This window comes from Pipra filicauda, unplaced genomic scaffold (genome assembly GCF_003945595.2).
Source record: "Pipra filicauda isolate LSUMZ 115617 unplaced genomic scaffold, ASM394559v2 scaffold69_size3009148_pilon, whole genome shotgun sequence".
Taxonomy (NCBI): Eukaryota; Metazoa; Chordata; class Aves; order Passeriformes; family Pipridae; genus Pipra; species Pipra filicauda.
In genome coordinates this window covers 72,686-100,479 of record NW_024104864.1, presented here as the reverse complement: position 1 = coordinate 100,479, position 27,794 = coordinate 72,686, and the positions used below count along the sequence as shown (strand labels likewise).

The 27,794-nt window shown below is 42.4% G+C and overlaps 1 protein-coding gene across 5 annotated transcripts; it reads left to right on the top strand.

The window, feature by feature from the left end:
• Positions 1-26,945, top strand: B4GALT4 (beta-1,4-galactosyltransferase 4). 5 transcript variants are annotated; one of them, XM_039388926.1, is made up of 7 exons: positions 1-154; positions 13,330-13,809; positions 14,521-14,753; positions 18,200-18,387; positions 23,288-23,410; positions 25,756-25,860; positions 26,303-26,945. In XM_039388926.1, exons 2-7 carry the CDS (start codon positions 13,542-13,544, stop codon positions 26,442-26,444), a joined length of 1,059 nt encoding a protein of 352 aa, XP_039244860.1. In that variant the 5' UTR covers positions 1-154; positions 13,330-13,541; the 3' UTR covers positions 26,445-26,945. The 5 variants fall into 5 exon arrangements, with proteins under 5 accessions (XP_039244860.1, XP_027586252.1, XP_039244859.1 ...); XM_027730451.2 differs by lacking the exon at positions 1-154 and adding an exon at positions 270-288; XM_039388925.1 differs by lacking the exon at positions 1-154 and adding an exon at positions 277-347.
• Positions 26,946-27,794: the final 849 nt, after the last annotated feature.

Sequence of the window (27,794 nt, the reverse complement as noted above, 5' to 3'; positions counted from 1 at the left end):
CTGCCACCGTCACCGGCACCCCGGGCGTGCTGAGCCGCTGGCATGGAGACGTGCCTCGAGCATTTGCTCGGGAAGCCCAAAGGATCCAAGAGGACAAGGCCCGCGGGCCCGCTATCTGCGCGCTGGCCGAGGGGCGGCCATGGCGGGAGGGGCGGTGAGGGGAGCGCAGCGAGGGGCGGTGCGCGGACAGGGCGCCTGCGCGCGCGGGTGGGCGGCGGGCCGGGGGCGCGCCGGGAGCGGGAACGGGAGCGTGTCCCTGCGGCCCTGGAACGGTGGGAGCGGGTTCGGGTGCGTCCGCATCCGTGTCCGTGTCCGTGTCCCTGCGGCCCCGGTAACAGTGGGATCGGGTCCGTGTCCCCGCGGCCCCGGGAGCGCTGGGAGCGGGTCCGTGTGCCCGCGGCCCCGGGAGCGGTGGGAGGCGCGGGCCCCGTCAGTACGAGCTCGGTGTGCGGGGCGGGGGAGCGCGGCGAGGAGCCGCCTGCGCTGGGGGCGAGCGGAGAGGGGGAGCACGGCCGGGAGCGGGTAAAATTGCGGAGGGAGGGTATGGGAATGAGCGCGGGGGGTAACGAGTTCCCGGCCGGTGTTGCGGTTCAGCGTTACCGAAAGGTTTAATTGTGCCTCTTCGTACTTAGAGCATCTGGTACGTGGCGGAAGCTTTGGGTCATCTCCTGCAGCTCAGGGGTGCTGGGGAGTCCCTGTATGTGCGGGGAATCCCTCATGGCCATCACAGGCAGGACTTAGGGGTGTGATCGTGCAAGTAAGTCTGCCGGCACATAATGCCCTGTAGCGTAGCGTTGCTGATATAACTGGGAACAGTTACGTATCTAAAAATTACGTGCTAGATGGAAGTACTTACTGTACCGGGCTCAGGGATCCTAAGTCAGGAGGACGGCTGTAATGCGCTGGTGTTTGCATTTTAACTGCAGCTTTTGAATGGTTTTGTGTTAAAGTAAATGCAGTACTAGGTGTTACTTTCTCCATTTCACGCATGGAGAAACTGGACCACGGGCAAGTGATGCTGTTCACTAACATTTTTTCACTGACGAGACATCAATTGCTTCATTCAGTGCTATAGGTGTTATTTTGGAGGTTCTGGAACAGTGATCAGAGAACTTGAAAGGAGACTTGCACGGGTTCATGGGAGTCCTCATTTGACAAAAATGCCCCAGGTGACGATGGAAATGTGTTTGCAGGTGTTGAGGAGAAGCAGAAGTGGGACTGTGAGCAAGAGTATTCAAGAAGGTTTTATTTCTGAGTCATAATATAAATGCGTTTAAAGTACAGCTGTGGTATGATTGCACACTTAAGATTTTCACAGCACTAGGGCAGTAATAGTCCAAAAGGAGAATACATGCATTCAGTTTCTTACTAACACTTGCTTGTCTCAAAGAGTTAACAATGAACATCTCTTGTGGATTTAACATTTTTTTTCTACCCCTTCATGCAACAGCTATGGAAGTTCCCAAGGGACAGCTGGGTCAGGTTAGAAGACAGTTTTCAACAGAGAGGTTTAGAGAAGGGGAATATGAAAGTTTGTTGTAATTTAAGTGGCTAACATTTAAAAAACCAAAAAAACTCATTTTGGGTTCAGTTCACATTCTTCAACTTAAATATTTACTATTTTTGTCAGTAAGATTGCTAGTTATGTGAGATGTTCTTTCTCCAAAGATTATTTTTTTTCTTTGCAACTCAGTGATGATTCTGTAAGTCTTCAGTTTTTAATTACGAACACTGATTAAATTTAGAATACTGTAAAGGATGGCTTTGGGGTTTTATATTATTCTTTGTCAGTATTCAACTTTGCTAATGTTTCGTGAACCTTTCTTTAACACTGTGAAGTATCACCTTTCATCCAAGATACTGTTACTGTAAATGAGTTTTCTTGGTAAAGAGTTCCTTTAAGTATGATTGATCTTGTTTTTGATTGATCTTGTTTTTGATTTATGTAGGTATTTCTTTGTCATTTTTGAAACAGCTGTGTTTCATTTTCACAAATACTTTTTGGTTAGAAGAAAGAAATTAATTTTTTTTTTAATTTTGGAAAGCTTGTTTTTTTCTTTTTCTCTCTGGTTTGAGTTGACAAGTCCTTCTGTTTTAAATAATATGTAGGAAAAAATAGAAGTTGAGGGATGTTTGATTTCTGTGTTTTTATTATATGGTCTTAAATCTAAGTTACATGAATGAGTTTGGTGAACTTGGGTTTTGCTATTTTGAAGGTGGCATGCCTAGAGATTCTGTAGCCTGTTTGAATGATGCAAGAGCTTGATTGAAAAACTACTTTTTTGGCAAATACGTAGTTCAAAAGTCACCCGGCAGGTGTATAACTTGGCTAGCTGTGGGTTTTTTTTTTTGCTTCAGAGACTAGGTTTTTGCGCTGCATATAAATGGGACCTTGAAAATGTTGTAAAACACTGAGAGAGAGCTTCCATCACATTTTTCATAACAGTTTTCAACATATTTAGCGGATTTTATAAGCATTGTGTCTTCTGTTTGAAATGCTTTGGCATAACTACAAGTAACATGCCTTACAGCTATGATTGTGTCATTTAGTATCCTGAGAGCAACAACTGGGTAATATTTATTTGTAAGGCAGTGAATTGTGGGATAAAGTTATCATGCATTATAATTCAGATGATACATTTAAACTGAAATAATGATGGTCCTAAATGTATGCAGTTATAAACAACAGCAACGTTTTTGGATCTGATGTTGGTTGGGCATCTGCAGCACTAATCCTATGTTCATCTCAGTCTTCAGTCTTGTGGTTGACTTCTGAACTCCTGCAGCTAAATGAATTCATCAGTGAGATGAGAAGGGGTAAAACCTGCACAGTAATGAGAAGTGAAGTGTTGGAAAGGAGCCACTTTCCGATACTCTGCTTTTGAGTTAAGTATCATCCCCCTCGACCTTCTCTCATCTTCCTGAAAAGAGCTAGAGCCCATCTGCTGCTTGGGTGAGAAGGGTTGTAGAGAGACAGGAGCTCTTTAGCCCCAAGAGAATAGGAGAGAAGGAGGCCACATCAAGTGTCCCTTAAATCCACAAACACCCCAGCAAGATGTGGTGAGATGGGGAAAAGAGATTAGTAACTGAATGTAAGAATGATACACTATCTCCTTCTGCCTGAAATTTTACTGAGCTGCTTGTCCAAAAGGTTTAATAGTATCTCGAGTCTCAGGGGTATATTTTTAGAATTACTTTCACAAGCATTTGATTAAAATTTCTTGTTGCAACATTGAACTAGTTTTGAATTTGAAAATGCTGTTCTAGGCCATACCACTTCCAAAGGGTTTGAGTTAGAGCCCTTAACTTGTATGTTTGAAACTTTTCTCCTGCATAAAAATCCATCTGCGGATTGGTTGAAAATTGGCATAGGTATAAATTGTGTTCTGACATGGAAAAGGTCCTGTACATTTAGTAGCTTAAAAAAGTCATGCTATCTGCGCAGTTTTGTCATAGCTGTCTTTGCAGTAGGCCCTGACAATTTGTAATTCTTACTAAGCCTGCAAAAATAATAATAATAAAAAATAAAATCTCTTCATGCCTAACAAAGCTTAAGCTGAAATGTCTTTGGTGCAGTTCTCATGCTCTCATTCACCTTCAGGAGAAACAAATAATGGGATTCTGTTCTCAGTTATGCTTTCATAATACATGTTCAACTTTATTAGTTTTCTTTTTTGTCACAACTTTGTTCATAGATACTTGTAAACTGAAAATTATAAATGTACTAGGTAGCCATAGGTCTACACTACTTAACTTCTGTATTACTTTATCTCTCTGTGTCCGACACTTTCATTTAAAAAATATATTGTGAAGTCGAAATAAGAATGTGCATTGTTATAATTTAGTGGTTTTCTCAGATGTTATTTTTTGTGCAGGAGAAAGTTGAGTTAGGAATTTGGCCAGGACTGTGTTGAAATGGTTTTTATAAAGTGTCAAAGCTTCTGACATTCTGTCATCCATATGACTGATGCCACTCCAACAAGGCAGCAGCTGCCAGAAAAAGATGGGGTATTGCTGAGTTGAATAGTGACCTGAGCATTCCATTACACATGAGATTCATGTGTTCACAGAAAAATGTTTTACCATGTGTTTTTTCAGGATATTTCACTCATCCTGGAAGGGAAGGTGTTTTTAAAATGTGCTGTATTTCTTTAAAAGGTATTTCCGTAGTAAGCATTTAGGGAGCTACAGGCTGTGCCAGTACTGTTTGCTGTGCCCCTCGCTCTGTCTCTTTAGCTGCACTCAGTCTGACAGTGCCGTGTCTTTTACAGTGAGGTCAGTGGCTCAACTGTAGTTGTGTAACAAGAGAGTCCATTCATAAATGTGTTTCTTGGCCTAGAGATGTTAGGTTGCATTTCCTAGCGTAAAATCAGGGTTCATTACGTCTTAGGAAAGTATTGGAGTAGCACCCGTTCGTTTGGCCTGTGCTTGGTAATGATGTTGGGTCATTTGCAGAAAAGGCTCTGTATTTGCTTAGTAAAGAAAGCATAAGCTTTTCCTCTGGTAATCTCAGAAGTCTTAAAGTGATGTTTTAGGCACTAGAAGAGTTGGGCCTGTTTATAAGTGAAATGTGACTGTGTAAAAATGTCTGCTGCTTGCTCACCGTATTGACTGGAAGTGTTAAAAGTAGCTGTATGTCCACTGTCTAATATTTGAAATAAATGTAAAGAACTGAGTAATGCTAAAGCCAAGATTGCTCTAGGGCTCTGTAGTAAGTTAAAACGTCAACTGAAATTTCTTCTGCATTGGAGAAATTGTTGCCTCAAGTTTGTCTACCTGAAGATAGGTTTGTGTAGCTGTGGCAGAATAGTTATACCATGCAGCAGTGACTGTCTAGATGAACTGTTAAAACATGTCAGTTGGTTAATCTGAGGTGGTAGAAGTTTGTAGTTACTATTCTGGACATCAATAGAGCTCACAGGTAAAGCTCACAGGTGCATGCTATGTCTGGAGGCACAGGGTGGAGAGAACTGAGTGTGCCAGTAGTGGGCCCCATGCCGTAGCAAATGGATATACCCTGAAGGAAGCTGCGGCCCATGGACTGTAGCCTATGGAGAGGAGCCCATGCAGGAGCAGGTTTTTCGGGCAGGAACTGTGGCCTATGGAAGGGATTCATGCTGGAGCAGTTCATAAAGGCGTCCTCATTTGGGGTAATGTTGAGTAGATTAACAATGGTGTCCCTGTTAGGGATAGGGGGGATACTGAGACGCTCCTACTTTCTTCTCTGTCCTGCATGTCAGAGTTAAGGATGTGTGGAGAGTGCTCTTTCAGTGCTTTTCTGCTATGATGTTCCCTTTGTATGAAACAGATTTATTGTATTTGCTTGCCAAGCCTTTCCTCATTTACATCTGTTGCAATTTCTTCTTCCGTGATGCCCACAGGCACGGAGACTGTAAGTTGTGTAAGCAAAGTATGTAGGCTATTGTCCTGGTTTCAGCTGGGATAGGGTTCTTTTTCTTCATAGTAGCTGGTAGGTGAGTGGTTTTTATTTAGTATGAGAATCATGTTGATAACACACTTATGTTTTGGTTGTTGCTGAGAAGTACTCACCCTAAGTCATGGACTTTTCCCATGTTCTACCAGTGAGAAGGCTGGAGGGACACAAGAAGCTGAGAAAGGAAATGTCTGGGACAAGTGACCCAAACTGGCCAAAGGGATATTCCATAACTTATGGCATCATGCTCAGTATGTCAGCTGAGGGGAAGGCTGCCCAGGGGCTGCTGCTCAGGGGCTGGTTGGGCATCTGTCAGCAGGTATTGAGCAATTGCATCCTTTGTTTTGTATATTCTAATTATCATTATTATCACAGTTATTCTATTTATTATTATTATTGTCTTCCTTTTCTGTCCCCTTAAACGGTTGTTATCTCGACCTATTAGTTTTCCCACTTTTACTCTTCTGATTCTCTCCCCCATCCCACTGTTGATGGAGAGTGAGGGAGTGGCTGTGGTGCGTAATTGCCATGTGGGGTTAAACCACCACAGTTATTTCCTCGTGTGTTACGTATTCTTTATCTTTTTTAGTTTGTAATTTAGGGAGTTGGAGCTACCAGTACTTTTGTTCTAGTTATCAAGTAATAAATAGTAAGAAAAGAATGTGGAACCAGCACATCTGTGTATCTGTATTCTTGACATGACTGGAATATTTTAGCTGGCAGTGGCTATTACTGTAACCAGGCCCTGCAAGTGCACCTTGCTCTGTTTCTTTTTAACTCATCTGTTTCCTCTGTAAAATTGTCTGGTTCTGAAGAGCTTGCAGAATGTTACCAGTCATTGTCTGGAAATGTCTGTTACCCTTCTCCTAAAATAACCATGCCTAGTTAACTGAAAGCTGAGCTACTGTCTTTCTGCTGGTTGTCATACCAGGTTTTCTGACGTTTTTCAGTGGGAAGTGTAGACAAAGGATTACAGAAGGTTGCTAGAAATACTGCTTGCCTCCTAATGCAGCTAACCCCATGTTTCCATGAGAGCCCGTGCTGGTGCAGAGAAAGTATAGTTTGGGGACTGAACCATAAAGATTGGGACTGTGACAGTCACGATCCAGGCTAGTCTGACTTTATGTGACTGATAAGCTGAAACATGCTATAGTCCTAAAAGTTTTTTCCACACTATTAAGTGTCTGGAACGAGGAAGTCTTTCCTCAAAACTCATGTGCAGTCCTGATAGTAGATAAGAACTTTGTGACATAGAGGAAGCTTACTGGAGGAGCTTTCAAATACCTACCTGCTTGGAATGTACTTATTGCACAAAGAGTTCAAACAGGTTCAAGTTACAGGAGTTTGACACTCATCATGAGGCTGTACCTGTCCTTTCCCCACATTAAGTATAATCCTCCTTACCCATATATCATATGTCTACTCAGGTCTCATCCTTTCTATATCTTTAGGTGTTATCTGTATGTTGACTGAAAGCATGAGAAAAACCTACACCTTACCAGACACAGGCGTGCTTATAAATTCCTCTAGTGTAGGTGCAACTCTGCTGAAGGAAGTGTGTTTGCCTGCTTAATATAGTACAGCTGGGGAGGAGGCTTAGGAAGGTTGGCAGCAAAACTCTTCCAGGTAGCTGTGTGCCAGACCAGAGTTCAGCCAGCACCGCTGACATTGCAGTGCTGTCTCCCTGGTAGCCTGGGGGACCCCCAGATGGACAAGATGACAGAGAAACACCTCTGATTGTTTCCATCCAGCTGATCCTATGAGGTTGCTCGAGGAGTGTTGTGGGGCTGAGTGGTGGAAAAAGCACCAGTGAGGAACAACCTTGCAAAAATGAGTTACCTTTTATGAAAAGCCTGGTCACTGAGCCAGGCTGGTTGCATAAAGTAGATGCTTCTGTCAGTGGTGGTATTGTCATCAAACGGTATGTCCAGGCAATAACGGAGAGGAATCCAGGGGGAGCACCTCGACTTCTCCACAGGAATGGATAAGAGGGTTGTCAGCTTGATCTACATAAGAAGAATGGTATCTCTAATATTATCTTCAAATGGAGCAGATGTTGAAAGGACACTGAAAAAAATTGTGGTTTGCTTTTAGGAGCAAAGGCTTGAGCCTTTGTTTCTAATTGAGTGGTTTGTTGTGGGAATTATTTGTAAGCAGTATTGCTTCTGTTCTGGTATGCCTGAGTGCCTCTGTGATGGTTCTGCTGTGCCAGGAAGAGAGGATGGAGGCTGTCTGCCATCCTAGGCTGGGACATAAGCTGAGGGAGGGGCACGTGGGACGGCACCAGAGAGCCTCTTTGGCCTGGGGAAAAGTGGGATGTGTTGGCACTTTTTTCTTTTTTTTTCTTCTTTCATCCTATGATTTGAGCTGACTCTTTTCTGGAGCGTGTGAGAGGTAACAGAGGTCTCTTTATGGTGTGGGGGTTCCTGGACGAAAAGTGTCTGCTGCTTGCGAAGTGCTCTCCGTACTTTTTGGAGTGACTGTTCTACAGGAAGGAGGGATGTGGCAGCAGCAGTGAGTGGTTTAGTGTGCTTTCTTCATTTAGCTTGAAATTCTGAGAAGTGGAAGAGGGTTTTGTTTCAGGATTGGATTTCTTTTTTTTGTCTTTTGTGTTTTGTTTTCTTTTTAAATAGCCCATGATTTCATCATTTCTCAGTGCAGTTTAAATAGGTGGGCTTTAAATAGGAAGAGATAATAGGATTAGAAAAGTGTTGCGTAAAAGAGGTGTCAAAAACTATTGGCTAAATGCCCTACTAAAAAACTAATCTGTTGAAAAGAAGGAAATGCCTGTGAAAGGAGCAGGTGTAGGCACTTGTAAAACTTGAGGATTTGAACTGTCCTGCATAGAAAAGCTGATGCTGTACTGTGATCTTTCTGCCTTGTAAGTTGAATTTAAGTCCTTCTGGGTGGGTTTAATTAAGAAGATTACTGTACTTCTCCACCATACTCCCAGAGCAAACCCATTGCTGCTTTTGATTTTGGCCTAGATAAAATAATGAACAATTGTCTGCATAGTACAGAACTGATAAATGCAGTCCCAAAGAACTCTTTCATGCTTCGTTTCCTGCTTGAACTTATTACAGTTAGGTTAAAGTGAATTCTTGTTGTTGCTGAACCTGTTCTGCTACCTGTGGAATTTGTGCGAGAGCTTGATGAGGTCGCAGGAGCTTCTGGAAAATCCTGTGTGATGGGAAACCTGTCCTTACTGGACAGTGTGAAATAGGTAGAGTCAGAAAGTTATTTTGTATAAATTAGTAATTAGTTTTTCCTTTTATCAAATTAAAATATCTTTCTGGAGCTATCTTGCAAGCATTCCTTACAGGATGAGTTGTTTTAAATGCAAACATTAAAAAAATAAAATTTAGGCAGTGTGTTCTCACTGATTATTATTATTACTGTTAAGCATTACTTATTGAAAAAAAGTGATCATGTGAATCTAGGCTTTAGCGTAGTTATGGCAATTTTTTTCTGAAAATGTATCAGGGAAAAATCAATGTTTAGAAAATAACGAGTTTTTATCAACTCCAGTTACTTACAAATTTTGTTTATAAGGTTACTTTCCATCACTAATGTCTAGATCAGGGCTATCCATTATCAGCCTTCCTGCTGATACTGACTTTGTCTACTTAGGAATTCTGCTTAGATGAAAAAGAACAACTTTTAGTCCAGTGTTTCTGGGTATGTCTGAGCTTGGTAGTGCTAGTGGCTTCACTCAGGCTGCTAGGCAAATGGGTAGGCTGACCCTGCAGCCCTTACATGGGGGACCATCTTGCACGTTTGTTGCTCACTTGTTCTGTGCTTACACAGCGTGTCAGACTCCAATGCACGTGTATTTCTGTTGGGAAAACCCTGGATGAAAATGGATGGGGTTCTGATTTTCCTAGGTTGCTTCGCAAGAAGTCTTGTCCATGCTGGAACCTTCCTTACTATTTTAGACTTCCTGGATCGAGAAGGGCAAGTTGGGGTGTCATGTTTTTGCCAGCAGGCTCAGGAATCAGAACAGAGGAGCCCCCCTGTTCAGGGAGGAGTCACAGGGCTCTGGGTTTCTGATCAGTTCCTGCAGGTAGCCTGTTATGAGCAGTGCCTAGAACCTTGGGACAAGCAAGTAGGGTTTGACACGTTTCAAAAAACGTAGGCTACAGAACTTGAGTTGCCAGACAAGCTGCAGAGCACAGGGATGGTTATTGGTACAGACGAGATGTTGGTGAATGCAGATTGTGCACTAAGTTTGTGCCTCAATATGATTAGGATATATTTAGGATTGCGTTAAAGTGTCTGTCCAGATAGTATATCTACATGTGGGTGGGGTCCTTTCACATTTTTCACTGATTTTGGAATTCTGACTAATGTAATATTTGGATAACTATGTTTTTTTCTCTTTAATTTTTTTCAGTCATGGATTTTCAAATGTGTACTGTGGTGGTTTTGACCTTGTGGCCTGAAGTGCTGTGCCCTTCTAGCCAACTGCAACTTTCTAAACTAGGTTTGGTTATGCTTCACTGAGAATTTTCTTCACAAGAGTTGTACTTTATGTTCCCTATGAAAGTTTCTTGGTACCTTTGATGATGGGCAGATATAGCTAGAGTCAGGTTTCAGAGCTATGAGAAGAGCTTAGTTGCACCACAGATGTTTTCCCACCCATGTTTGAGGGTTAGTAACCCTGAGTTACAAAATATAGAAACAAGAACCACATTTTCATTGTCTTAGAGATTATTATTTAGAGCAAGATTTGTTTAGTATTGCATTTTTGATTGAATTATTGTTTGCACGTTATAATGTCTGACTGGGTGATCTTTTTTCACCCCCCACCAATATATCAACCACGATTTAGGGTTATCGAAGATGACAAGAAGTGCTTCCATAGGTACACAGGGAACAAAAAGAAGACAAGTGAAAATGTGGGCCTGTTGCTCAATGTGACAGGGGTCTTGGTTACACAGGACACGGAAAAGCAATTTTACACTGCATCCTGGAATTTTAAAAACAACAACAACAAAATATTTCAGAGCCTTGTTCTTCTGACTAATACTGCCAATTGCCTCCTGTTGTTTCTTTATGTCTTTTTCCATGGGTAGTTCATTTTTAACTTTATTTGTGGAGAAAAAAAAAAGAGTTTCTTATGGGAGACAGCCCATTTGCACTAGTCTGCATATCAGTGGTGAGCAACTGTCTTAACTTATTTTAAAAATTGTAGTTCACTTCTGGTAAAGTGAGAAGCTATGAATATAATAAATAATAAATTGATTTTTAGCAAACACCTCTTCATAGTCATTCCCTGCATATTAAGTTCAGTATCTTAACTTTTATATTGTCCTTTTCAGCCCAGGTTAATCTGGGACACATTTGGGTTGGGTGATGGGGAAGGAAATTCCCTCCTCTTGTATGCATTTTGTGCAGAGGTGCCTTTGGTTTATTTTGGAGAAGATTACACCCCTTGGGGGACATGCTTCACCTGCTGAACACTGCACAGTAACTGAGAGGTTATGAAAGGCAGCAATTTAGATTATTCCATAGAAACTTGCGGGTAGAGTTTAGATAAGCAAATTATAAGGTCTTTGATTTAATAATTACAGGCTGATATTATCTGTGGGGTCCACACTGCGCTCAGATGGTTCGTAGAGCTCATCACTGATTTCCTGTACGCAGCTAATGCAGTGTATAAGCTGAGGGGGAAGGGTGGACATTTTCTCTTTTGTTTGCATCCCTGTTGTTCTGGTGATAATACACTACAAGTAGTTGAGCTTAATGTATCTGTGAAATGTGTTACTGACTTCTCCTCAAAGTTGCTTTCCAGTTGTTTACTACAAACTGATGGTAGAACGTAGTGCGTTTTATCAGCATGAAGCTTAGATTTGCTGATCCTCTTGATTTTTTTTTTAATTTTCTTTTTGTTTGTTTGTTTGTTTGGTTTCTTTTTTTTTTGTTTTTCCCACATGTATACAGCTGTCCTGAACTGTGTAGATTTCCTTATTTGTAGGTCTGTCAGATGCTGGGTGTTGCTCTGTTGCTGTTTTTTAATTTTTTTCCCTGTTCTGACAATAGAACAGGAGCTAATGGGTATCAACAGAAGAAAAACTAGTTCTATTCTTTCTCTGGTTTCTTTATAGAGTAATAGAGACCCGTGCTGTCAATACCTTACAAGCTATTCTGATGTTTTCCTGTGTGGAAAATCAGGGGAAAGAATGTTAAAGAAAAATTAGCTTAGTGCTCTCAATATCTTTTAAAAAAATGAGGCAGACAGGTTTCCAGTGTAATTTGTCTAAGATTAGAAAGAATTCATTGGAAAATGTGTTCTCAAGGGCAAGAATATGGGGAGAGGAGGACTAAGAGGAACTCAGGATTCCCATCTTGTTTGTTTTAGTGATTCTGTCCTTGTGTTCTTGAAGATTAGCTAGAGAAAAAAAAACAAAACAAACCAGCAAAACCCTTCAAAAAGTGTGGTTATAATATGACTGCATGGCTTTTTTAAAAAAAATCTATTTATTTATGGAGAACCCTTCCCTCTCCTCTTTTTCTCCCCTGCCTGTACTTGTAAGTAATAATCTCTTCTCTGATGTAGCCTCTCTTTTTTTGCTCTCTCCTCTGTTTGTGGTTGAATTGGATGTGGAGTTCTATCACTGTTAGTGGTAAGGTCATGGAAAGCTCTTCTGTTGCTTCCTTAGAGCAACACTGCGTGTTGTGTGTGAATGGAGAGAGCAGGTTAACCACTGCACGTAGTGCCTGCCAGGGGGAGCAGCAGCGGGTCATTCCCAGGGAACCCCGACAAGCTTGGGCAGTACATCCAGTAGTTCATCTTGTCCGTCCTAGGTCAGGGTCCCACACACATCCCCATGAATCAGCAAAATTCTTCAGAAGACACCTGGGCTAATCTAGTGGGAATGTGGAGTTACTGTATTCCTTCTGACTCTGGTATCTCTCCAGGGTCTCATGCATATTTTGTAAGCTGGTATAGAATAGCCTCACACTGTGTTTCTTCCTTTTGATCCAACCTGTTTCATGTGCATTGTCTTTAATCATTACCTTTGCTTCACTTAGCCTCAGTCCTTGTTCTTCTCACAGATAGCAGTTTTCTTCTGTGTTTTCTATATCAAAGCTCTCTTTATTAAAATTTCATTCTTTCTCTGCTATGAGATGATAATAGCATCCAAAAGTATTGAGTGGTAACTGTAGTATGATGTCAGTGAAAGGCTGTATGAAAATGGAGCTCTTGAAAGAGGGCAGGAAACGGAACAAAGAGCTGGATCCTCACAGACCTAACACTGAAAGAATGAACTTTTTCCTTAAAAAGCAGGAAGATTTGCCCCCTGCAGCAGCATGTGAGTGGGGAATACTGGGCAAAGACCCCTGAGGTTGTACTGACAGGCAGCAGATATGGAGCAATGATTTCTTGATGCAAGTGTTGTAGGATTCACACTGCATTTTGCAGAGCAACGTAGCATCAATACTACTCTCTTTCAGAAGAAAACAGTTTAGTTCTGCAGAAGTTCATGTGGTTTTTATTTTATTGGGGACCTAGCTTTACTCATAGCCAGCAGAATCTCTTGCTTTTAAGCTGCTGTTAATTTTGCTAGGAATAGAAGTAGTAAAGCCTGGATATTGCCAGGCACCGTACACAGACATAACGTGGGGTAGTGGTTGCACTTTCTGATCTGAAAAGAAAAAAAAAAGAAGAAAAAAGACTGAGAGAGGAGAACAAAACAGGAAAATGATTTGCATAAAATCATGCAGCTTGTTTGTGGCTGTGTCTTATTTTCTGACCAGTTGTTCATACATGCTGTTCCTTTCGTATATTGTCATAAGCTGGTTTCATGGAGTCTGTGAAGGTGTAGCAGCGGAGGTGATAGAAATTAACTCTCTCCTTCCTTTTTTTTTTTTTTTTTTTTTTTGTGGTCCAGGTTACAGTCATATTTCGTGATATTTGAAGAGCAAACAGTACTATGGCTCCATGAATTGCAAAACTGCAGGAAGTGTGGCAGCCCTCCCTACCTCCATCTTTACTTCCTTACTGTGACCTTCTCATTGGGAACTTTGGTTTCACCCCCACGGGATATGCAGTGACCTGCCTTGGCACCAGAGCAGAGAAGCAGTTTGCAGATCAGGGAGAACAATGGCCTTGAGCTTGAATGTTTTTCACCTCTTCTCTAAGTTCAAAGTATTGGTGCTTGTCACTTTGGTTTTGATGGTGCTATGGACCACATTCAGTTACTTTGTGGACTCCAGACAGGAAATTTCGAAAGCTAAGAGCATGATGGAGGTTTTCAGGAAGGTAACTAGCCTGGTGGACAGTCAAAAGGAAATGAAGATCAAATCAAGTGCAAATGTTCCTGTGGTGAAGTCATTTCAGGGTCCCTGCCCAGCTCTGTCTCCGTACCTGCGTAAGTGATGGTGCTTCTCTCTCCTTCCTAATAAATTAATCTGCTTTGGTACTGCTGACTTCCTTGTGGTTTTACAGTTGGATATCTTTCCTGTGAAACAAATACAACACAGCCAGTTGCAGTAAGCACTTCTGGATGAGGAAGTGACTTGTGGCACAGACTGCCTGTGCGGGTCCGGCTGGGAGAGCAGCCCACATGGTGCTGTGATTTGCATTTTTGGCTGAAACAGCTTTGGTAATGCAGCAGTAACTTGGCTACTCTGAACAGCCTTTGTGCTCTGTTGAGGCTTTGTCTCTCTCTTTTATGGCCCCCTAAAATTTGGTGGGGTGGGCAGGAGATTGGGAGTTGACACAGCCTGGACTGCTGACCCCATATTCCATACCCTGTGACCATGCCATTCATCATGCTCAGCAATAAAAGCTCAGGGAAAGGAGGAAAGGGGGATGTTCAAGGTGACAGTGTTTGTCTTCCCAACAACTGCTGTATGTGCTGAAGCTCTTCCCTGGATGTGGCTGGACACCCAGTTTAAGCAACTAGACAGTTGATACCCTCTCTTTCCACTGCCTGTGTAATATCCTTGTAGCAGTAGTTTTCTCTCAGAAAGGCAAGGAAACCTGGGTTTCTTGTGCTGGTTAAAGAGTGCCTCATTAAGCAACTGGACTATCCACAACCTGAAATGACTCAGGAGAGGTCCTTGTGCTTCTCCTACAGGAGGTGCCAGCAAACTCACCTTCAAACCATCTGTTACACTAGAAGAAGTGCAGAAGGAGAACCCTCAGGTAGCCAAGGGCCGTTATCACCCTACGGAGTGCTCAGCACTGCAACAGGTGGCCATCCTTATCCCACACCGCAATCGAGAGAAGCACCTGCTGTACCTCCTGGAGCACCTCCACCCCTTCCTGCAAAGGCAGCAGCTGAACTACGGCATCTACGTTATTCACCAGGTGAGGCAACAGTGCAGAGATGTGTTTGGTTTAGGGTGATGTTGGTGCCCTGCAGCCCAGGAAGAGGCTGCTGCCTCTGCTTTCCACATCAGTCCTCCAAGCCTGCTTTGAGCTCAGCTGCTGAGGAATATTAACAGTGTCTTTTAACTGGTGTTGATTTCTCAGTCTAAGTAACTTACTGTTTCTGAGTTAGTGTTCAAGGTAAGCACTTTCTGCACTGCTAGTGCAACTCCTTTCTCTTGCAGTATGCACGCTGTGACTAGGCTGACCTGTTTTCTGTCTTTACATTTGGAGTTGTTTGAATTGAAGGCCTCAGTTCATATCCAACCCTTCTCCCCCATCTGCTTGCTGGTTGTTGTGCTTAGTAAGACGTGTGTGTCATGTGGTTGTACTTACCTTTGCTTTCTCAAACTAAACACGACAGCTACTGCTTGTAGCTGCTTTATTTGCCCAGCAAGGGTGGTGGGAAGAAGTTGTCATGGCAGAGCACTTTGTTCCTGGAAGATTTATTAACTTCTTTTTTTACATTCTTTGTAGCAATGCTGGGTCTAGCGGCTAAGACTTGAGCACAAGTTTGTCCACATCATTGTCTTTCGTCAAGGTGTTTATGTTCTACTTGCATGAGCTAGAAGCAGTATACATTTCTCTTTTGTAATATGTTGTCTTTTCCTTGATCTCTTATCATGTTTACTTTCTTTTACTCTCATTTACTTACATATTCTGCTTTGACTCTAAACAGACTTTTCAGACAGCAGGAGAAAAAGGTGATAAATTAATACAGTTTCTCTTTCCTTCTGTTTAAAGAACCTAGAGTGAATTAACCGGTATGAGGCAGTGCATTCTAGATGAAACCTTACACTTTTGCTGAGTGCTTCAGCAGAACAGCAACAAAAGTCATGGCAGGATATTTTCACTTGGAGTGGACTGTTCTTCCATTGTTTAGAGTCATCATGTGACCTGTAGAGTGGAAAAACTGAGGCTTTTTTTTCTGCATTAATATGTACTATAATTGTACATCTATTGACTCATTCTAGGTAGGCAGCAGTGGTGAGCAATAAATCATTGGGAGAATGGTTATACCTTCTTATTTAATTGAAATATGTGAGGCGGAGAACTGCTGTTAGCAAAAAGTAATACGGAAGTATGAAAGATTTGTCTGATGTGAGCAGCACTGTCAAGTCTGGACTTGTTCTAGCAGAGATTTTTCTTGGAAGATTGGAAGGTTTCACATAGCTTTTCCATGTAGATAGGCATACCCAAAGACTGGTCTAACAAAAATCTTCTAGGGAAAATCCATTTTTACTCTTCAGTTGTGATGTCATTAATTGTTTTAAATATGTTTTGAGGAAAGAAAAACAGGATTTAACTATTAAAATACACAGTCTACTTTGGAGGAAGATTAATGAATGGATCTTTTGTATTTTTTCTCTGAGCCATTGAAGGGTGTACTCTAGATTTCTTCTTTATGGGCTACTTGTAACATCTTGAAAATCGTGCTTCTCTATGTAAATGTGTGCATACATGAGTGCTGTGCTGAAAACAGTGTGAGTTTGTAATCTCTAAAGGGTGAATAATTCCTTTCCAAACGTGAATTTGTTTTGTGGTCAGTGTTCTTCTTCCATAGGAACAAAGGAGGACAATTCTCTCCTTGATAAAGTATGAGAGTAAGTCTTGCTATTTGTTGAGCATGTGGTCTGACATGGAAAACTGCCCTTCCTGGAAAGCAACATCAGCTGCCTTTTAGCCGCTGTGGTGGCTTGCACTGATGAGGAAAACAGAACTTCAGCAGATGGTAGATGCTGCTCCTGACCTAGGCTGGATTTGATACTCAGTACAAGTGATGTTTTCCACATGTACCTTACCAGCCATCGGATTTGTTCTGTTCACTCAATAACTTATGTTTTCAGCATCAGGGGGAGATCATCGGATGGCTATTTTCATATACAGGACATTTTAAGCAAAATGAACAAATCCCCTCCTTCCCCCCTCTAACATACTAAAAAAACCCACTCAGAAATTTGACATCATAGATTTTGGGTGAATTATATCTAAATTTTTCCTGTAAAATTTATTCCCTGAGAATGGAAGCAACTGGTTATCCATCTCTTAATTTCTCAGAGTGGGCACTGAACTGTGTTTTCCGGCCTGCAGGTATAGAGCCATAAATCCCATAAGTCTTCTTTGTGCAGAAGCAGATGGCTGTTAGTGATAGTGAACAAATGCTGCTTTGGAGCAAAGCATTACTTTTTAGAGCAGTAAAACATGCTTTATATACAACAGCTTTTCCCTACAGCTCACCTGTTCTCAGCTTGGGGAGGCCAGCTTCTTTATCATTTTCCATGGAGCCTCTTTCCGTCCAGGTATTTTCTAGTAAATTTGCTAGAATTCCAAGCAATTTCTCTTGAAAATGTCTTTTTTATTCTTTCAAGTACACCAGGTTCCTAGCTCTGGAAAATGACTGCCCTGTCTGTTTCTGGGAGTGCTGGCCTTGGCCCTCTGGCTCCCAGGTGGGAAGGTGAGGGAAATCACCACTTTATCCTGAGGGGCAGAAAACCTTCTGCAGGCTGGAACATGTGTGCAGTCAGGTAAAAAATATATAGCAAGATAAGCACACCTATTGCTCCGCAGTGAATGTTGACATGATAAGCTTACAAAACTGCTATGTGTGTATGTATATACCTATACTTCAAAGGTGAAAAATTATGTTTTTGAAAAGCAGATACAAGCTCACTTATAGCAAAAGCTAACAATGAAGACTAGTATGAGTCAGTTGAAGTCCTGTACTAGGAGGTGGCCCCGTGCAGCAGCATCATCAGGTTTTAAGTAGGAGTTAAAAATGAAGAGATCCGCTTTTTACTTCCCACTCTGCCACCTGTGTGTGATCTAAGGAAGTACAGGGAACTCTTTCAGCATTGCTATCCCTGAAACCGAGTGGACAAGCATAAATCATTTGTGGCAAGGGCTCTGACATCTAGAAACTAGTTAGCATGGGATTAATGTGGGGGTTGGGTTTTGATTTGTTTAAAAAAACCAAGCATTTACATAAGCCTTTCTGACATGGTTGTATGGAATACCAGTTTCTAAACTGTGTACTGATACCTCTTTTGCTATGGAGCCTGTTGGGAACTCCAGGACAGGGTGCAGCAATGACAGTTAAACTGCGTCATGGATCACTCATACTTCTGGTGCCCAGATAATCGTGGGCTCTCCTGGCCCTGGCTGTGTGTTTTCATGATGAATAGAGACTGAAGAAACCCTTTGCATCGCTGGCCACTCTGATGCTGTGCCCAGTGTTGTGGGGCAGCTCCTTGTGCAGTTACTGCTGTAAAGGCTGTGCCCCATGGATGTGGTTGCAAACTGTGTGATCAGGACCAGTGCCTGGGAATAGTTCTTGTTTGAACTCTGTGACACCTTCTTCAGAGTTTTTTTTCCATTCTCTTCCACAGGCTGGCAACACCAAATTTAATCGAGCTAAACTGCTGAATGTAGGATACCTAGAGGCCCTAAAAGAAGCGAACTGGGACTGTTTCATTTTCCATGATGTGGATTTGGTGCCAGAAAATGACTTTAACATTTACATGTGTGACACACAGCCAAAGCACCTTGTAGTTGGCAGGAACAATACTGGATACAGGTAGGAACCCAGGAATATGGAAAGAATATCAAACTGGGAAATACCACATTATTCATAATGTTCCTCTTCAGATGGGGCTGTATGCTGGTATCTACCCTTCCTCTTGACACCAGGTTTCTGGTGGTAACACTTCACCTCTCTGGAGTGCCTTCTGACTGCACATATCTGTACAGACATGTCTGAGATCTGCCCTGTGGTCACCTGTACAAAGGATCCTTGTCATCATGCATGTTCCTGGTGTCGAGTTAAAGGGTGTTGTGAGAGGAAAGCAACATGCCAGAGGTTGTGCTGAGACCTTCTGTCAAAGCTAAAAGTGCATTTGCATTTTACTGGTCCTGTGATTTGAGGGTGTAATCTTACTATAACAAAACTTGCCACTTACCTTTGCTGTTTAAGAGGTAATATCTGATATTGAGAGCTCAAGTGTGAGAATTTGCTAAGGGATAGGATTGTCCTTTAATTACTTGATTAAACAGTGTCTGACACAGCATTATTTTGATTTTTAAATGGGTCCCCTAAGTGCTTGCCTGATACAAATAATTTAAAGTGAAAAGTCAGGTTCAGTCCACCTCAGAGAAAAAAGGCTTGTGAGCTTGGTGAGTTTAATGACTGAAGTGTTTTCATTGAAGTTGTTTCTTTCAAGATTCACTTCATGTCATGTCACTCAAAATATTGATTAGAAGTGGGCTTTGCAAAAGCTGATCTCAAAGTACTTGGAAGTAAAGCTCTTCTTCACTTCTGGGTTTCCTTTGTTAAATATAGGAGAAAGAGGTGGGATGTGCCAATTCTTATACAAAATAGTATTTATTCACTTTTCAGTCATTTAGCGAAAACGTGAACACATGCATATGAACTGGGCTTGTGACAGGCATTTGGATCACTGTGTCTTGCAGAGAGAATGCTGAGGGTTACACGATGGTCATTGCACCAAAGGAACAGAAACACTTAGCTCTCAATTAGCTTTAGTTAATTGACAGGCATGTAGAATTCAGGCAAATAACATGGCACAAAGCTTGAGGGACTTTAGTTAACCTCCTGTGCCTTAGTTCCTGCAAGTGTTTTTCTTAGTTAAACCTGCAGATGGACTTTTGCTTTTATTAAGAGATCTTCTTACTGTTAGTCTTCTCACGTTTCTCCTGTTTATGTAAAGGAGCTGTTGGTATAGGTCAGCTTTATGCTTTGGCTTTAAAGCGTACAGACTAAATGTTTTTGTTGTGAATACCGTGCACCAGCATTCACTAGACTACTGGTGGTTTGAATTTGATTCGTAGTTTTTCTGTGTCACTGCCTGTGTTTACACATCCATGAAGTGGGGATAATAATGCTCTACTTTCACGGGAATTCCTGGATATATCTGAAGGGACTCAGATCCTGAGCTCAAGAATGATACTTGAACTGAGCTGAGACCACAGGTTGAAATCCCACATGGGTGACCTCAGTGTTTTGCTGCAGCTGAGGTGAGCATGCTGAGACATATTGCTCAGATAAGGTAGAGAAAACTGAAATCACACATATTCTGTATTAACACAAAGTATCTGGGGCATGAATGTGGGTTTTTCTTTTCTTTTTTTTTTTTTTTTTTTTTTGTTTATTTGCTTGTTTTTGAGTTTCCTTGTGGGGGATGTTTTTCTTCCAGGGGCATATCTCCTGTGGTGATCCAGTGCACAGTAATCTTAGCAACCGTGCTTCTTTGGAGAACCAGTGCCTTATCTTTAGCTACATAAACTACAGCTCAGTCTTAGATTCTTTAGATAGAAGGTTTATGTATTAAGGCTTTGACGATAAGGGTGGAAAAACTTTTTTTGTCCTAGCGAAGCTGTTTCTTTGAGACCAGCTCAACATCATTTCCTGTTTGACCATTCCTATAGTATGGTTTCTTCAGACCGATTTTAAAAATTATGGAGGAGCTAATATTCTCTTGTCCTCAGGGAAGTGGTGGTTGAACATTGTTACAGAGGTGCATTTTTGCAGATGGTGTCGCCTTAGAAGCAAGACATGCCTGGGCCCTGCCAGTTCTGTGCTGCCTGAGGAGGGTTGAGTGGGCAACACTGTCCTGGGTACACAATCACTGAATTGTTAGGGTTGGAAGGGACCTCTGGAGATCATCTAGTCCAACCCCCCCTGCTAAGATGTCACCTTAAGCAAGTGACACATAAACTCGTCCAGGTGGGTTTTAAATGTCTCTAGAGACTCCATGACCTTCCCAGGCAGCCTGTTCCAGTACTTTGCCACCCTCAGTGTAAAGAAGTTCTTTCTCATGTTGAGGTACCTTCTTATGTTTATGGCGATTGCTCTTTGTCCTTGGAAAGCATGGAAAAGAGTCTGGCACCATCCTCTTGGCACCTGCCTTTGAGATATTTATATGCATTAATGAGATCCCCTCTCAGTTTTCTCTTCTCCAGACTAACCAGGCCCAGCTCCTGCAGTGTCTCCTCATAAGAGAGATGCTCCAGACCCCTCATCATCTTTGTAACCTCCTCTGGACCCTCTCCAGTAGCTCCTCGTCTTTCTTGAACTGTGGAGACCAGAACCGAACTCCAGATGTGGCCTCACTAGGGCTGAGTAGAGGGGGAGGATCACCTCCCTCAACCTGCAGGCCACACTCTTCCTGGTGCATCCCAGCTCTGGCTCCTTCAATGTCTGCCTCTCCAGTGGTGTAGGGGAATTATGGGGTGCATAAGCAAGCAGTGGGGTACCATACGTGGATGCCTGGGTGGGCAGTCAGTTCCCAAACCCTGCCAGGCTGCTGGAATAGGGGGATGTGGTACTGTTAGTGACTGGCAGTGCAGCCTGAAAGCATGGCTGGGGAAGGCTCTCCCCTGCTGTTGCTGCTTATGGGACCTTCTTGCTGTCCGTTCCACCTGTTCACTGCATTTCTCTGGAGTACCTATAGCAGAAATCTCAAGGTAGTAAAGTATAATTAAAATCTGATGGGGCCTCCTCTACCTTATGGTTGGTCTCCTCCAAGAGAGGAGATAGAGGAGAGAGAACAAATCTGTTCACAAGTCATGCCTGACCAACTTGATAGCCTTCTCTGATTTGAGTAGCTTGGTGGATGAGGGAAGAGTAGTGGATAATGTTTATCTTAAAAACGGCTTTCAACACTGTCTCCCATAATAGCCTCATTGACAAAGTGATGAAGTATGGACTAATAAGTGGACAGTGACATGGGATAAAACTGTCAGAACTGCTGGGCTCAAAGGGTTCTGATCAGTGGAGCAAAGTCCAGCTGGAGACCAGTCACTAGTGGTTTACCCCAGAATTTAATACTAGGGCTGATACTAATTAGTATCTTCATTAGTAACCTGGAAGATAGGGCAGATTGCATCCTAAGCAAGTTTTCAGAAGATAGAAATCTTGGAGGGGTGGTTTATGTACCAGGGCCTTTGTCAGGCTGGAGAAGGTGGCCAGCAGGAATCTAAAGAATTTCAACAAATGGAAATGCAGAGTCCTGCTCCTGGAGAGAAGTAACTTCATGCACCAGTAGCTGCTGGAGGACAACTAACTGGAAAGCAGCTTTACAGAAAAGGATCTGGGCCAGTGATGTATCCTTAGCATCTTGGACTGCATTAGGAGGGGATTTGCCAGCAGGTTGAGGAAGGTGATTGTTCCCTTCTACTTAGCACCATGGAGATGAAACCTGGAGTGCTTTGTCCAGTTCCGGGTTGCCCAGCACAACAAAAACTTGGATGTCCTGGAGCAAGTCCAGACAAGAGCTGTGAAGATGATTAAGGGATTGCAGATCTGACATGTGAAGGGAGGTTGAGAGTGCTGGGACTGTTTGGCTTGGAGCAGAGAAGGCAGAGGTGGGTCTTGGCAAGGTGTGTACATACCTGATGGAAGGGAGTAGAGGTGGTGCAGCCAGACCCTTCCCAGTGAAAGGCAAATGGAGTCTCCATCCTTGGAGATGCACAGAACCTGAATGGACATGGTCCTCAGCAACTCGCTCTAGCAGACCCTGCTCTGAGCAGGAACAAAAATCAGCCAGAAAAAATAGTCTGAGGGTGGTTTTTTGTTGGTTTTTTTTCTTGGTGTTTTTTAAATTATGTTCATGGTAAACCAGGAATAATAATAAGCATTGCATCTTTGTTTGTCTGGCATGTAAATTGCCACGATGGATACTTCCTAACCCTGGCAATTTGTTCATCTGTTAAGATTCACATACAGGTAGAAATCCAAATGCAATCTGCAGCCACGTGCACATCACCGGAATTGACAGGGACAGGGTGGTAGAGGCTGTTTTGTAATGTTCCCTTAAGGGCCAAGAGAGAGGAGGGCATAATAAAAAGCAATTAGCAGAATGGTGTAAGGAGATAAGTAAGCATGGTATGTAAACACCTTTTTAAAGTACGTGCAATTTTCAGGAGGAGGAAAGTAGAAGTTAGAAATTAATCTCCTTTAGAGCTCAGCTCCATTACATTGAGTTACTAAGTAACTTGCACTGTGCCTTACCCTGGAATTGTTCTTCCAATATCCCATAGCACATGCCCCCTTGCTGTGAGCTGATTTCATTCCAAGTTTTTCAGATTCAGCTCTTAAGACAGTCAATGGCTTGCCATCATTACTGCAAAGCTTCCACTATGTTAGTGTGTAGCTTTGTTTTCTACACATCAGAGTCCCTGAGGTGAAGTGTCTTTTTGGCTGGCAAGGGGAATCGTGTAAAAAGAGAGAAGCTACTGAAGAAGACTCCATTCTCTCTGTTGGAGAGTTAACTTTTTCTGGCCTAAAGCAAATCACCATCTTTTTGCCAAAAGAGGAAGAGAACAGGACCAGCTACAAGGATTTGTGCACCGTTAACTCTGTGAAAGACAAGTCTAGATCTGGAGTTTCAGGGTGATATTTTGATTGTCGTTAAAATTTGACTTTTAATTCTTCATTCTCTCTTCTTGTGTACCTCTAGGTTACGGTACCGGGGATATTTTGGAGGTGTAACTGCTCTAACAAGAGATCAGTTTTCCAAAGTGAATGGATTCTCTAACAACTACTGGGGTTGGGGTGGAGAAGATGATGACCTTCGAATCAGGTAAACAATGAGAAATTGGTTTAAAAAATTTCTTAAAAATTGGTGTGACTTCATGCCAAGCTTCCAAAAGTAGAACACTACAGGGGCCTTCAGTTCCAAACAGTATTGCAGTGGGGATTTGAAGTGCAAGATCCAGTTCTGTGAGCAGTTTCCTCTTTGCAAGGGTTAGGCATGCCTGAGACCTCATCCTCTTCCTAACAGCATTGTTGATGGTTGGGGGTGGGTTAAGGTATTTGCTTGGTTTGTTTTGGCTTTGTCTCAGCCACACAGTATTTGTATTCTTGCTTGGAAATTGGTTATAATGGAAATAATGAGATTGAATTTGGAGTGTGGTTTGCCAGAGACACAAAGGTATTCAGTTCCAGTACTTTGCAAGTGTGAGAGTGTTTTGGTGGGACTGGGTGTTTTGCGTTCACTGACTACCATGATTTACTCCGGTCAGGGCTTAGTTTGTATGTGGGTGCTGTTGATTATTGTAAAGTTAGCAAATAATTTGAATTTTAGAAAGGCTGCATATATATGCATATATCCTTTGCTCTTGTTAAAACTAGTTTTTCAGATGTGTCTGTTGAAGTAGGGTGAGTTTGTTAGTTGAGAGATGTTTAGTGGGGCAAGGAAGTCAGCAAAACTTACACTGATCTTTTGCGCTGTGCCTAAGAAGAAACCTCTAATCCTGCACTGCTGTTGGTGAAGGGGGGGAAAACCCCCACAAACAACAGAAAAAAACCCCACAGCCCTTCAAACTCTGCTGGCAGAGTTGGTTTGTAACGTGGGTTACAAACTGTCGTTCTTAAGTGGTTATCCTTTTCAGCTGATTAAGTGTTGGGGACATAAAAGTCGTATCCCTGGTGATGTTACATAATTGCACAGGGATCAAGTGTGTTAAAGTTAGGAACTTCCAAATGAAAGCTTTTCTTCTGTGTCAGTTTAGTAATTAGTCAACTGTATCTCAAGAAATATAAAAGGTCTACTGGAGACATAGATTTCCATCCCTTCTTAATCACTTTTTTTCCTTCCTACCCCTACCTAGACACACCAGCTTCTCAGTGATCTCTTGGGAGCTGGCTTTTATCGTGGGTGGCTTGGTACCATCTTATTTCCCAGCTTCCCGTGGGTGACAGTGGTGTTTCAGATATTCCTGTGGGCACTGGAGAAGCAGCTGTGCAGCAGACCAGCAGGACTTACTGAGAGTCTCTATGATGTCTTCAAGGGGTTGGAATTGAAAGTGATGCTTGTGCGTGGCACCTCTTAACTTTGCAGCTGTTGGTCTTGGTGTGGAAACCAAGTCGTACAACACAGCGTGTGCACTGCAACTTCTCGTGCCTTTCCTCTTGGGTGGGTCTTGGGCTGGGATGGAGACAGTTTGCAGGGGTAGGTAAGGGCAAGTTTGCCGCCTCGGTGGGTTGCGCAGAGACATCCTTGGAGCCTTTCTGAGTGAAGTCAGCAGATGGCAGCATCCCTTCAGAGCTCTCAGAACTCAGGCCTGGAGGGCTCTCGGGTCCTACTGTACTGCTTCCAGGCCCGTCCTAAGGCATGCATCACCAAGCGACTTCTCAGATCATTTGTTGTAGTTGTTTCATAATTTACTGCTACAAAGTAATTTGAAATCTGAAAGGGGCTCAAGTTTTTTCAAATCTTGGTTTCCTATTGCTGTTTCAGCTGCTGAGTGACTAGCAAAGAGGTGGACTATTCCTTAATTCCATTGTCATGATGTAAACCCTTTCTGCAGTCAGAGCAAAATTGTTGTGTTCCACAGATATGTTTAAGGTCAAAAGCTCCAACCAAGTGCCTGATGTCAGACACTTAAATCCGTGCTTGGGGCTCAGTGTTTCTGGCATTGTTCTCAAAGAAATTTTCTTCATGTGAACAAATAAGAATTTTTGCAGCCATTAAAGAAGAAAACAAGCTTTCCCCCCCCCCTTCTTTTTAAGTGGAGAACTATTAAGTATGGGGGTTTTATTGCAGGAGTTGAGATAAACTTGTTGCAAAAGGTGTGAAAACTTGCTACAGAGCAGACCAGTCAATACTAATGTAAACATACTCTGCTGTATAATGTGTGCCTAAGCTCTGTGATCTCTACTGTACTAACTACCTGCTTCTGTTCAAAAGAAAGGTGTGTATGTCACCCTACCAAACCTTTTCTCCAGAAATGCAACTCTGAGCCTCATTTTGCTGGCAAAATGGGTTGTGGAAGAGATGCAGATGAGTTTTTATGACTCTCTATGCTTCCTTCCATAGCATCTACAAAAGATGAAGTCTCCAGTTTTTGTTTTTGTTTTTTTTTTTTTCCCTTAATAGCTGGCTTATAACTGTTGTCTTCCTCATACCAGTATTGCTTCTTCCAGGGTTGAGTTGCAGAAGATGAAGGTGGTGAGGCCATCTGCTGATGTAGCCAGGTACACGATGATTTTCCACAACCGAGACCATGGCAACGAGGAGAATCGAGAGAGGTGAGTCAAGAACAGTGTTCCACCTTGCATTGTCCCCGTCTGTGTCTGGGAGCCAGGCACCTGGGGGGACAAGGTCTTTGCTCTAGGCCAAATAGGCATTTTGTAGTACCCAGGGGCTCTGGGGGCCACCCCTGTGACAACACTGTTCACAGCTGGCAGTTGTTCTGTACCTGAGATCTTTGTAGAACTGACTGGGTGGTGTTCCTTAGAAACTTCCAAAGTTATAGTTATATGGATATGATTTCAGAGATTAAACCAAAGCACTTTTTTACTCCATATCTCATTGTCTGTGTTGAGGACAGGAAAAACAGGACTTTACATTCCCAGTAGATAGGTAATGGCAGTAGCTGTTACTACTGCCAAATTTACTAGTTAGTGGGAAAGAGGTCAAAACTCCTCTCCTGTGCATATCAGTGAAGATTTTTCTCCTCTTTCTCCTCAGAATGAAGCTTCTACGTCAGGTGTCTAGAACATGGAAAACAGACGGGCTGAATTCTTGTTCATACAAACTGCTCTCAGTGGAACACAACCCATTGTACATCAACATTACAGTGGACTTCAGTGTGCAGCCCAAGGTCTCATAGGGGCGAGCACCACACAGGTTATAGGAAATGGCAACAGATCTTGTTTGTGGCTGCTGTTAGAGCAGAGGGCTTCTGGCACTCTGTTTGGAAGAGTGCTTCAGTAGCAAAGAAGAAAGTAAAGTGTTCCTTCACAGCATCTAATTGATTGGTTGAAAACTTCCTTTTGTGAGGACTGGAGTTATGGACTGACCTGAGGGACAGGTCCTTCTGTTCTTCTATGCACTTTTTGCTGGGATATTTACAAAAGTGTCCTTGTTTGGGCTGGTCCAGTGAAAGGACTTGAACTAAGTCACTGAAAAAAATTTTGATTTGCAACTATTTCTAAACTTTTCTGTGATCTTATTAAAAGCACAAGAATTCGTCAACAACTACAAACTTAATAAGAAAAGCTAATTTTTTCTAGCCTGAGTAAAAACTGCGTGTGAGGCAAGGGCAATCAATAATGGTAATGGTCAAGGAGATGTTAAAAATCTCTCAATAAATGCAGTCTGCTGAACTCCACAGTGTCTCTTATCCTTCAAGCTGCAGCATCCCCTGCTGAGGGACTGTGGCAGTGATCAAAATCTCGATGCTGCAGCAGGATGTGTGTTATTCTCCGGGGATCTGGAAAGAAAAGTAGTAGCCAGCTGTGTCAGATGTGGAGAGGATTTTCTCTCCATTTTGGGCCACGCTGTTAGTAGACTGTGTATTTGTATACATACCCAGGCTATTATTATTTTTGAGTCTTGCTGAAGAAGACAGGTGAAAGATAACTAACTGTTCCACTGTGCTACAGGATTTGTGCTAAAATCTTGATTAGAGCACTTGCCTTACTGTATTATACTTAAATGTTTTTATATGTAAATGTGAAGCCAGGCTCAGGAGAGTTTCTTTTAGGACATATTTCAACTGTAGAGAAGACTGAAACTTTAAATGTTTTTTAGGTGTAGTGGTATAGATGCAGCTTTTCAGTGAACAAGGAATTTTTTTTATCCTCAAGTAACAAGCAGAAATACCCAGTGTCCTGCTCTCAAAAATAACTGGACCTGGCAGGCAATGCTACAGACTGACTGGGCAGACAGAGAAAGTTTACAGCAAGGGCAAGGGGCTTGGGCAGAATGTGTCAGTCTCAGGTAAGTACAAATGCATTCCTACCAGGGTCACAGCTCCACTGTTGACATGTTTTACTTAGTTTTTCCTCTAGTATTTAATTTTTAGAAGTATTTTATGTTGAAGACTGCTCAACCTTGAATGATTATTCATATCTGAGCAACAACTGAAGTACTAGATTAATTTCCCTGCTCTGAGCAGGAGGTTACACTAGGTGACAGCCTCAGGTCCCATTCACCCTGCATTGCTTACAGTATAGCT